The sequence below is a fragment of the Strix aluco genome, chromosome 8, assembly GCF_031877795.1.
Source record: "Strix aluco isolate bStrAlu1 chromosome 8, bStrAlu1.hap1, whole genome shotgun sequence".
In the NCBI taxonomy this organism is placed as follows: Eukaryota; Metazoa; Chordata; class Aves; order Strigiformes; family Strigidae; genus Strix; species Strix aluco.
Window position 1 is genome coordinate 26174512 of NC_133938.1, and position 12663 is coordinate 26187174.

At 36.2% G+C, this 12663-nt stretch overlaps 1 protein-coding gene across 4 annotated transcripts in view; it reads left to right on the forward strand.

Annotated features, from left to right (window-relative positions):
* Positions 1-12663, forward strand: part of KCNT2 (potassium sodium-activated channel subfamily T member 2) — a 152377-nt gene that overhangs the window by 89017 nt on the left and 50697 nt on the right. For all 4 annotated transcript variants that reach the window (XM_074831661.1, XM_074831662.1, XM_074831663.1 and 1 more), the window contains 2 exons: positions 5587-5695; positions 11211-11319. In XM_074831661.1, coding sequence (XP_074687762.1) covers positions 5587-5695; positions 11211-11319 — 218 coding nt within the window. The remainder of the gene's footprint in view (positions 1-5586; positions 5696-11210; positions 11320-12663) is intronic.

The window sequence follows — 12663 nt, forward strand, 5'->3', positions numbered from 1 at the left end:
TCAGGGTCAATGTCAGGGTCAGGTCAGTGACAGTCAGGGAATGCAATTATTTATACTGCAAGTAGAAAACAGGACAATTTTATTTTCTTTTTTTTTTTTAAATTTTATTTTACTGCCCCCTAGAGCTTTGAGATGAAATGGATTTAATTTCGTGCACTGTTCCAGCTCTAGTCACTACTAAGTACTTCAGTAACGTCGTACCTAAGGTTAGTTTGTCACTGGGCTGAAGGAAGTTCAGTTGTCATCCTAAAACCAATCTTTACAACTAATTTTTCCCCCTGCCATGCTTGAGAAGCTGACACACTGTTAGGAGTGCCTTGGATCCTCTCCTACATCTGACAGCTGTCAAAAAAAAAGTTAACAGATGCATTGAGGAGATTCCTGACCAGAATGGCTGTTGTTACTCATGTGATTTTTCCAAGTCCATGAGGGTTTTTATCTCCTCAGCTACAGTCCTCAGCAGAGGATCTACTCATTTGCCATGGATACCACTGGCTGTTCATTACTTGCTATTTCGTTAGTTAATAAGTTTTAGTGCCAACGTCCATGTTGCTTGTGATCCATGGATCTCAGCTATAGCTCAGAAGAAAAGTACAATAACAGGTGACATGCAGTTACTTCATAAAAATTGTCAGTTGCTTCCTTTTTCACTTGGAGGAGTAGGAACTTCCAACAGTCAGACCAAGAATTTGTCAGTTTTCCAGTCTTCTACCAGAAACTCTCTTCTCTGGTAAGGCAAATCTCTGCCAAATTTTATTCTATCAAATGCTATTTTGACATCTCAGACCAAGATGTAAGCTGCTCATCTGCTGTAGCAAGCAGGACAGACATCTGTTTCACTTCTGGAGTATGCAACTCTTAAGGAGAGTTCAAATTGTACTTAAGTCTGGATGACAATTTTTTTTTTTTTGATTGGTGGGTATAGAAAAGTAGTCTGTGTCACACCACAAAGTTAGCCAGTGACTTCAGTGGGCTGCCTACATCAAGTTGTGCCACAAAACTAAGGTGCCTGAAAACAGTACATGTGCTGCTTTAACCCAAGAAGGGGTGGGAAGAGAAGTCTCTTTTGAATTATCCTATAGATAAGTCATTAATAGGCTATATAAATATATGAAAGTCCAGTTCTGCTGCTGAAAGCTTTGTTATGACGCTTTCTGAATATTCAAGGATGGTTGAATTCAAGCTTGCACCTTCTTTTTTCCCCTTCTGTTAATCAAATTGCATGATACTACTATACTGGTAATCTAAGTTACACTGCCTTAATAACATCACAAGATCAATGCATTGAATAGGAAGATATAGCTAATTTATCAAGTTGTGTGTGGCAAGAAAAAAATTAACAGAACTATTTTAAAATGTATATTAAATCAAGGTCTTGTTTTGAGTTCTGATGACAAATTCCTGTTACACCCACTTTAAAACTTAAACCTTTTGATACGTGAACTTAAATATCACCTCTATATTAATCACCATTGGTGTCAGTGGTAAATTTTAATCACTGACTGCAATTCATTGTGTGGAAAGCACACAAAAGAGAATGTATTTTTCCCTCATCTCCCAAATAAGCATATATTTTATAATGTGAATAGAAACATAATTTTGTTTCAGTTATCTCTGTTTATAGTATGTACATATATACCTCCTTTTTACTTGGGAGAAATGTGAACATTTTTTAAAGTAACTGCAATATAGTATAGAAATTGCTACATATGTAAAACAGAGAGACACCAATACTATATGAAGAGACTGAATCTAAGAGATCATTTCAAGTGTTTACCTGTCTTTTCATTTCTCTCCACTGGAGTGCTTCTCCAGAGTGGAATTTGGGAGAGTAACCAAGTGAAAAAAACACGGAAACCCAAATAACCAGCTTTTGTAAACAAACACATGTATATACCAAGCAAAAAGAGAGAAAATGAAACCATAATGCAAGGATATTACATTAACAATTCATACACACTGAGTTGATCTTGTGAAGCTATATAGGGCATTTAAGTAACCATTTTATATATATTACATATTTGTAGACTGCTTCTTCAAAGGAGTTAGCAAATGGAAAGCAGTACATACTTCAGTGTTAAAACTGCAAACGTGCCAAATAATCATCACGAGATTTTAATTTTAAGGAGTCTTTCCCTTTCCTATACAATTATCTAAAAATATTTTATGGTCAGATTCATACTTCTAGTTTTACAACACTCACTTCTATGGGTCCAGGTTTGTTTGTTTTTTCTAATAAAATGGTGTCATTTGAATCATTCTAATAAGCATTCTTCATTCTTATTTTTAACAATTCTTGCACCTCCTGACAAAACCAGGCTTTTCAGACAAAATAATTAAAAAAACCCCCCAAAAAAACCCCTAACATTGAGAAGAGGAAGAGTAAACTTAGTCTGAAATGTACAGCCAAAATTGTATTTACTGGTACAGCTTTGGTTTATCACAGTAAATTTAATCTTAGCTCATGTATGCAATAGTCAAGAATGAAAAAAATAATTCACCTAAATTTCATTGAATATAAGCTATATTTCTATGCATGTTACATACAGGAAACAGCCTTTTCTCACCACTTTTGCAAGCCAATGTGGTCTGTGAATGATTGCTAGGGAAAGAAAGGGAGGAAACTGGTAATGTCAAACCCCGTGCAATGAAGCCACACCATCACTGCAAGTGATTCTGAATGTGTTTCCCTGACACTTTTTGCATAAAAAGGTTAGGTAACATCTTCAACAACACAGGTTTTTCAAATCTGTCCCAAATCCTCTCCCAAACCTCTTACTCCTCCTGTAGTATATCTGTGTGACTGCCATCTATCCCATTACCCATCCATTTGCTATGTGTGCTGGCATTTAATTCCCTTAAGACAAAACAGCAGAAAACCCTAAATACAAAAAAACCCCACCACCCTAAAGAGGGTAAGTTGTCATGTGCTATAGAAAAAGTGAAGAAAAAGTGACTGTATACAAGGAAAGCTCATAGCAGGGTACATCCAAGTTCTGAAATCTCTTGAATGGGCACAGCAATCCTACATCTATGAAACTGATAAGAAGAAAAATGTGAAATAATGTATTTTAACATCCTCAAAAAGTCTTCCTCTTATGACTCCATTCTAGTATTTCTAGTAGAAAAAGTACTTTCTAACATCTCAATTGACATTAAAATATTATGGTTTGAAAATGTCAATTATGCTCTGTTCCAGGCAGAGATTTTCCCTTGTGTTCATGAGTCTGAAAGCTTTTCTTACTGCTGATGCTGCAAACATAATGAATCATTCTTTATATTTTATCTTTTAATACCACCAATTTCATGACTAGGCAAGACATTTCAACCCAAGTATTGCTTCCTACGTGTAGCTCTCAAATATCCCCTTTTAGTTCTGAAATAGATAAAAACTGATGACTGATACACTGAGATTAGCCATATTTCATGAAATTAAATATATGAATGTATTATCACATACTTTACTTTTATGGGATAGCAGTATTCATCCTGTGGTTAACTCACTCTTGGCATGCGGTAACAAGTACAGACACTAACAGGCTGGGAAATATATTGACATCCTTTGGTCAGCAGCTGGCTAGATTCTAACATCAGTTATGCAGATATTTTAGTTGCACAAAAATGTAGCTCTGTTTTTAATTGAGTTGATGTTTTTTAGAATTGACCATCATTTTAAACTTGTAATTCCTGATGTCCTCATTTAATGTTACTTAAATTTAGACTCTTTTCAGAAGGACATATCTAATAGTTCATTCTTGATTAATTAGACATGACTCATCACTACCATCTAAGTTTTCACACAATTCTTCCACATCCAAATGCCACCCCTTCCAAATTATATACTACCCAACACTTGCAGAAAGATAGCAGAGGGACAAAATACCTTATTAGTAGAAGATTTCTGGAAACAAGCCCTCTATTCTGCATTCCAACAAATGGGATACATTAGGATCATAGGATAATGGAGTTTGGAAGGAAGCTCAGGAGGTCTTTAGTCTGATGGTCAGTTATGAACACAAGCCACGTTGCTCAGGGCTTTGTCTAGGTTGGTGTGAAAAGTGTCCAAGGGTGGAGACAGCATAGCCTTTCTGCATAACCTGTTCCACTGTCTGACTGTCTTCATGGGGAAAAGGTTTCTCCTTATATCCAGCCTGAATCTCGAAAAACCTAGACCCATTGTCTCTTGTCTTCCAACCATGCATCACTGTACAGAGCCTGGCTCCATCCACTCAGTAACCATCCTGTAGGTACTGGGGGTAGCTGCTAGGTCCCCCTGAAGCCATCTCTTCTGCAGGCTGAACAAGCTCCATTCCCTCAGCCTTTCCTCACAGAGCCTCTGCTTCTGCTCCTGACCATCTTGGTGGCCCTCTGCTGAACTCAGTTCAGCTTATACATGTCTTCGGTGTACTGAGGGCCTGCAAACTGGATGCAGTGTCTAGATTCAGCCTAGCTTGTGCTGAGTAGACGGGAATAATCACTGTCCTCCATCTACTAACTGTGCTCCTGTTAAAACAGCCCAGGATGCCTCTGCTGCCAGGGCACACTGCCAGCCCATGTTCAGCTCACTCTCTGCCAGGATCCCCAGCTCTTTTCCAGGAGAGCTGCTGCCCAGCCAGTCAGATCCCAGCCTGTGCCAGTGCAGGTGGTTACTCAGTCTCAGAGACAGGACTTTGCTTGTGCCCTTGCTGAATTTCATGAGGTTCTTGTCAGCCTATTCCTCCATCTTATCTTGGTCCATCTGAATGGCAGTCCTGCCCTCAAGTATTTTGACTGTTCCCTCCAGTGTGGTATCATCTGCAAACCTGCTGAGTGTGCACTCTTTCACCTCCTCCAAATCATGGATAAAGATACTTAACAAGTTCCACTGCGGATCCCTGTGACACTCCCCTTGCCCCAGGTCTCTGGGTAGAGTACATGCCATTTATCACTGCCCTAAGACTCCAATCATCTAACCAGTCTTTTACCTATATAGTTTTCCACTCATCCAGACTGTAATGTCTGAACATGGAAATGAGAATACTGAGACACAGCATTCATGTGCCCACAGGTATAGCTCCGCAGATCATCCTTTTGTTTGAAGATGGGTGAAACGATTTAATTTTTCTGCTGTTGTTGGAGACCTCCCTCAGTCTCCCCAACTTTTCAAAGATAAGAAGGCAACCGTACAAGGATATTGGCCTGCTTTCTCAGCACCCATCTGATCCTGTCGGCTTGTATGGGTTGAGTTGTCTGGAGCAATCCCCATCTAAAAATCATCCACTGCTGGTTATTCTCCTTCTGCTTGAAGCCTGCCTCAAAGCAGAGGCCTGAGAGACGTTGTTGGTGAACACTGAGAATACCTCAGCCTTGCCTGTGTCTGCAGAATTACTGGATTGTCTGCATATGTGTATATATATTTATGTATTTAAATATATGTGATATACATAATATGTAATATTACTTAACATGTACATAAACATCCACACCAGCTGGTGTTACATAGTCTTAAAATTTTATTCAGTGGAATCTGTCTCATAAAAGGTTCTTTCTCTAATGTAACATGGTTGTTTGTATTTCATTGTCATCACCTCATACTCTTTATTCTAGGATCATCAAACCATTTTAAGAGCATGGGCAGTTAAAGACTTTGCTCCAAATTGTCCTTTGTACGTCCAAATACTGAAGCCCGAGAATAAATTCCACATCAAGTTTGCAGGTAAGTGTAAAATTTCAGCCATTTGAAACACTTGTTAGTATTTGGCAGTTTGTTTTGTAAATACACAAGTAAATTGAGATTCCCTAGGTGTATTTACTGGTTAGAAGCAGATTAAGAGCACAGTATTGTAAAATAACATGGGCTGTATATATTCTATCAATACTAAAATGTCATGTTTTACATTAATGTCTTATTTATAAGCACTTTTAGGGATTATTACTTTTATGTTACATGATATACAGAGTAGAATTATTTGACATATAACATTGTTACTCCTTAATTATAGATTCAGATAGGTTTCCAGCTTGCTATATCCATGTCTTTAAATCATTTCTGTCTACCAAAACATACTGTTACTAAGGGATATATGAGAAGATCCGCTCACAAAAGGCCAAATTTTATCCAACAAACATTTCAAAAAAAAGTCTTCCCATTGGACTGTTTTTTTCTAAGTGGTATGAAAAACTTTATAAAAACATTATAAAACATTATATTAATCACTTTCAAATATTTTGGAAAGAGACATATAATTTAATTCTATATCCAGTAAAATGCATGTCTTAGAAACTATGACATAAAATACAAAATGATGTTAAGAAATCCAAACAAATCCTCTCTTATAAGAAGAGATTACCAGCTTTAATCTGACAAACTGTTTCTCTGCACTATGTAGGTAGGTCTCTTTCTCTCTCTGTCTATATATAAACACACACATACATAGAAGTACATACAGACATATATATGCTCATGTGCAAAAAGAAGCCAATACTTTTATAATGAACTCATTTTGCCTATCCTTGGAAAAATATCTCTATGAAGCAGAAGCAAAGCTTTCCTTTCCAAATGTAATTTTGAAAATTCAGGTTTTTTTGAAGGATGTTCTAAGGAAGAAAAGATTGCTGATTCATGCAAAATTTTAAAAAAAACCTCTATGGAAAAATATTAGTCTCCTCCATCATCCCAGGATGTGATGAAAAAGTAAATTCCAGTGCAGAGCTATTCCAGAGCAACAGTCAAAGCTGTAATTTTAAAAGCTATTGAATTTACCACTAGGTTGGAAAGAAGGGAAAAAGCATCAATAGCAGTTCTGAAGTTATGAAAGTGTAATCTCACACTATAAGATGGCACAGCAGGCAATAAGACTCATGCTGTGACAAGAATGATGGTACTTTTTCATCTCCCCCTTAAAACCACACAGCACAAACATAATATCTTCTCCCTAACCATGGCCACTTTTCTTGATCGGTGACTGTGTTAATTTATTGTTCCTAATTGTATTTTTAAGAGAGTTTCATTATTCTTAATGGCTTGTCTCTGTAGGAGCTTAGACTTGCAAAACAGAGGTAATTTTTCAAATCTGTTCTAAATCTCAGATTGAGAATTCGGGCCATATTTTTTTTAAAAAAGCAAACAACAACAAAAACCAAAACCTCTTTTAGTAATATTTCCTTCAACTAAGCTTAACCAATCTGGTATTTTACTGACTTCATTTATGTTCTGTAGTTCTTCAAGGGCTTGAGGAGACCTTATATATTCTGTGCCTCATTAGCCCCCTCTAATATTAATTAAGTAGTACTGTATGGTAAGTCTAAATATATAGCACCTTACATCCCCAAACAATTTCATATAGATCATAGGGAGATCACTGCATCCATTTCCACACACGCTTTCTGCATGACAGTAATAGCAGAGAATTACAAGCCTTCCTTCAAGATTAATTTAATCTTACTCATATAAAGCACAGGATTTTTTTTATGCAGTTTTAAATTCAGCAAAGTTACAACCATGGTATAAACATCACCACTGGAGGCTTACCTACTGCAAATTGTTAGGCTACTGATAGAGTCGCGAGAACAACATTTGTTTGCATACATTTTCCTAAGAGGACTCTGATTATTAATCTCATCCAGATTTTCTTCATTCTGAAATACGGAGTCAGTGGGGGCTGCAGACTATACACTCGTCCAGAGTGCTTGCGAATAAAATTTGTCTTAACCATATGGAACATTTTTCTAAGTGTTCTTCCTATTATGATTCAGGACTGCTTTATTACTGCCTTAATGCAACAGCTTCATCTAAATTCGATATTCCTTTAAAAAATGACTCCTTTCCTCTGGAGGTTTCTCAAAACAATATTGTGCATTTTTATGAACCTGAAATATTCAGTAATAGGATTTCTTTGGGTTTTTTTTTCTTTACACACAGGTTTAGAGACTATAATTGTCAAAAAGAAAGTTTCTGAATTTAGAAAAAATGCAACCAAAGAGTTCCAGATAGTCCTCCTAACAAAGTTTAACTTTTAACTACATTGAAAAATTTATAAAACACTAGAAGCCCTGTTTCCCAGCAGCTTATATTAGGAGGACCAGTCATCCTAGATTGCACAAGACTGTCCTGAAATTTAGACCCTGACTGCATTTTCCTGTAGAATAGCATCCTGGAGATTTTCTGCCTTAGGCTTCAGAAACAGTATATGGGACAAGTAATTGTTATAATTTATTCCCATCTGGTAAACAAGACTTTTACATTCTTCTTTCTTCAATAAGAGTAAGAGAACTTATTCTTGTCATCACAGCACGAGAATGGAGACACTTTGCACAGGGTAGAATGGCCTGTCAGAAAGGGATGTTTCTGTCTTTTTACCTGATGCCAGACACACACCCTTGCATCCTGTGTCTTCTCTGTTATTTTTTACAGTGGAGTTTAACTACATTGTTTAAAATGGTAACATGTTTATTTTAATACAGTGGAAATATTTCTGTCTGCTTGAATATGATTCTTCAGTGGAATCTGAAAAGCACATGATGTAAGTGTTTGTCCCAGCAAACTCCTTTGCAAGTTCAGGGTGTGAAGACCCTATAAATATACAGTCACTCTAACATGACAGTTTTCAAATGGGCAAGGAAACACTGTATCACCATTGTTAACCATCTTACGTTTTAGGCTGAAATGCTTTGATTACTCCTTAGTAATTTCCAATATAAAATGCCTTGACATGCCCAGTTTTTCTTTCATTAATACTGCATTTTCCTTGACTGGCAGTTACATATAGTTTTCTTAATCTTCCTGCTTTTTCTTCAAACACACAGGGCTACAAAACAGCATGTACTCTTAATGCATGCATCTGGCCATGCCTTTCATCAGAAACATGAAATAAAGTGAAGATTATCCACAGCAGAGCAGTATGTTTATGCAATTCAAAGACTGGAGTAAATTGCGTATTGTCTGAGTTGAACTTACAACTTTTATGTATTTGCTAGAAAATAAATTAATTGCCGTTACCTTGAATATTCAGAAATTATGTATAATCACTATTCTGGGAACTGGGGATACATTTTGACATTCTTTCTTTATTCAAAATGCACCAATGAAATTAGCACAGATTGGTGAAGTCTGACATTAAACCTTCAGTAGTTTATTTGGCAGGAACATAGTCCAGGTTCACCAAAACGGATATAAATGCATCTGATGATTAATCTATCCAATTACAGATAAAAATAGTCTAGAGATAATGCATGGGCATTTTTCTCTATCTGGTCTGGTAGTGATCATGTTAACTTATCAAAATGACAAAAGTAAGGTTTCTCAGAATAATTGTCAGGTCTAGGACATTCTCACCACATGGTTCATACTGCAGGCATAAATCAGTATTTTGAGTATGTTTTATCGTCAGGAACGTTACAGAAGTCATAACTCACCACACTGCATTACTACATCTATTTGAGACAGACTTAGCAACAAATTTTCTGTCAAAATATATTTTCAACAGAAACTACAGCTTCTGCAAATTCTAAATGGAATATGGAGAATTCTCATTCCTTCAATATCAGGAAGTCAGTATTCACTTTCATAAATCTTTGCCATCTGACTAATGGTAATAGAATGGAGATATTCCATCCAAGGAGTAGACTATACCTTACTCACTCAAAATCTCTAGTTTAAAACTCAAATAGATATGATGGCAAGTGGTCAACTAAGAGAACACATTTCTGTCTGAAATATTTTCTGCAGGAAATATTTAATTGCTATGACTTAAATATATTAACTTCAATATATTGAGGAGGAAAAAAAAAATCTCATTTTGTTCTATATTTGACCATGTCTTTATATAACTAAATTCATTCATTTCCCATGACATTTAAATAGGCCTTGACCTTCAGAAAATGAGAGAATGAATTTCTGTTTTCAGTAGTCAATAATACTGTTGCTGAAAAGCTGCTAGAAATTTCAAAAAAAGGAATACAGAAGGCATACAAAGTATGCCCTCACTTTTGTTTTCAGTAAGTGGCATGCTTATAGCTATACTATAAATTATATCTATAAAGTAGGTTAGTTAGAGAAGTAAGGCGGTTCTAAGGATTTCAATAGTACATGCAGATGAAAAAAAAAAATTAATGCCTTCATGACCTTAGAAAACCTTTATGACTTTAAGCTTCTACACTGACAAAAAGTTTAAGTTGTAAGTTTTGTGCTTATGCCGTCTTATATCTGTTTTAATACTGTCAGGTATATGTGAATGACATTAAAGAGTAATTTCTAGTTCTGATTCATGCTGTCACCAGCACTGGTGAGCATTTAACTGTGATCTGAATTTTATGCACTAGCCATCCGAGTTGAATAATAATTTATACAATACTGAAAGCATGTGCAGAATATTTGTCAGTTTTAAATATAAACCAATACAGAGGACTAGATATAATGCGTCTGTTGCTTTCTCTTCTCACTTCCCCTCCCATAAATTCCATTAAAAGACAGAAAAAAACAGGTGTGTCTATAGTACTGTTCCATCACAGCAAGTACTAATGTGCAAACATACCTTCCTGTAAGGACTCAAAAACAAAGCACGAATTTGTGATTACAAAAGCCAGACAAGGAGTGGGGTAAAAAGAATGCAAAGTTGTAAAAAAACAGAAAAGAAAAAACAACCACCCCCCTTGCCTAGGTTGCAGGGAGACAGCAGCTGTTAGCAGTTCCTGGAGGAGGTATTAGTCAAATCTACGTGACACATGGAAGTGCAGTGCAAAATCCCAGAGCCACTGCCAAGTAACAGGTCTGCAAGCCAGTCCTGCTCTGCAGTATCGTAGGTATCCTACTTCCTGAACACAAAATTCTATCTTTGTACAGTGCTTGGTGTCTCTATACCAGTTTGTGCAAGACTGCAGAAGGTGCAAAAGATACAAACTAGACTATGCTACATGGCCTACTCATACAACTAGTACAGCAAGATAGTGGCAGTGGGATAGACAGAGCCGTTGCATCCTCTCCGTGTGTAGATGCAGGACAGAAAGTATGAGCTGGATGCAACATTAACTCTACTCATGCAATCAGAGAGAGAGCATAGATGGGGCAGAACATATACAACTGCCCTCCAGGTTCAAGTGGAAGATGAAGATTGGGAGGCAAGTTTTGATTGCCTGTGTCTTCACCATTTTCCTAGACAATGAGAGGAAGTGATAATTCTGTTCAATGGAATGTATTTTTGTAAAACAGTTTATATTTCCTTTTTTTTCTACAGATCATGTTGTGTGTGAAGAGGAATTCAAATATGCTATGCTAGCTCTAAATTGTATATGCCCAGCTACCTCTACATTAATCACACTGCTGGTTCATACATCTAGGGGACAGTAAGTATAAACTACCATAAAAAAAAAAAAACTCATAAAAGTTATAGCTGATATTCTTTGGAAAATAGCTACCCAACTACAGTTTTTAACAAGAAATTAGAACTTTCTGCACAATAAAAGCATCGAGATGTTTTACTTAAGATATTATAATTTCAAAGAGAAACACCCCCCAAAAATATTTAAGAAATTGTTGCATGCTGTTATGCCACTTCCACAGTAGAACATATGCAAAATTTTATTTCCAATTTAGTAGATCGAATCATGGATCTAGCACACAGTTCTACTTAACCCCACCAACAAGACCCAAGAATATTTTAATATGTTAACTTGAAGGTCTGTTTTTGTACCTAGAAAAATTCCTATTCAATGAGCTCAAAAAAGTTTTTCTGATAACATATAAAAAATTATTTGCTATTCAGTGCCTGTGTGTTAAGAAGCAAGCAAACATGCATGTGAAGACATAGTTTTTAACATAATAACCACAACTGCTGGAAGGTGTACAGAATTACGGTGTCTCTACACACTGCATAGTCACAGTAGAACCTCTCTATATTTACCAAAATAATTTTACCACATCTAGTATATCTCTGCTATGCTATATTCTTGGAATAATAAGGTATTCTTATTAAAGTATTGTGGGCAGAGAGAGGAATTAAAGAGTAAATCTCCAAATACATCTGTAGAAATGGAATACGTGCCTATAGATTGCACAAGAATACATTTGAGAGTCTAGTAAAAATGCATACTGTTTTTCAAGTAACCATGGAGCCAGTAATATCTTGTTACTTACAAGCAGAGTTATTTAACCTTCTATATGGCATTTGTAGTATTCCCCTGTGCCCAGGATGGGGAAAACTGAAATTACTGCTAGAACTTTTACTACCAGGAGCAAAAAATGTCAAGATTTTAATGCCACTGTCTGTACTAGAATCTGTTAATAAGATGACAACAAAATATTGTTTCCATGCCTCCTGAGAATCATGGTGAAATACATTCTTCATCTGTCTAGCTTTCATTATCTGACATGCACAGAATACAGAGAGCCTTCTTTAGTTACTTCATGTAATACATACATGAAAGAATTTGAGTAGTATTCTAGCAGAGAATTTTCCATCAGCACAAAACCAGACATATGAAAGGGACTCTGTTTTCTGCTGTACATAAGAACTTTAGCATTTCGTTTTTAACACAGGCATATTGATCTTTTATACACATTCCCAACTATGACACTAACTACAGTAGAGTACAAAACTGCTTATTATTTCTTTTGCAATCAGAATTAATTGACAAAATCAGGGTTGTTAAAATAACTGATTTCTAGTCTGGTCATTGTATACTAGGAGG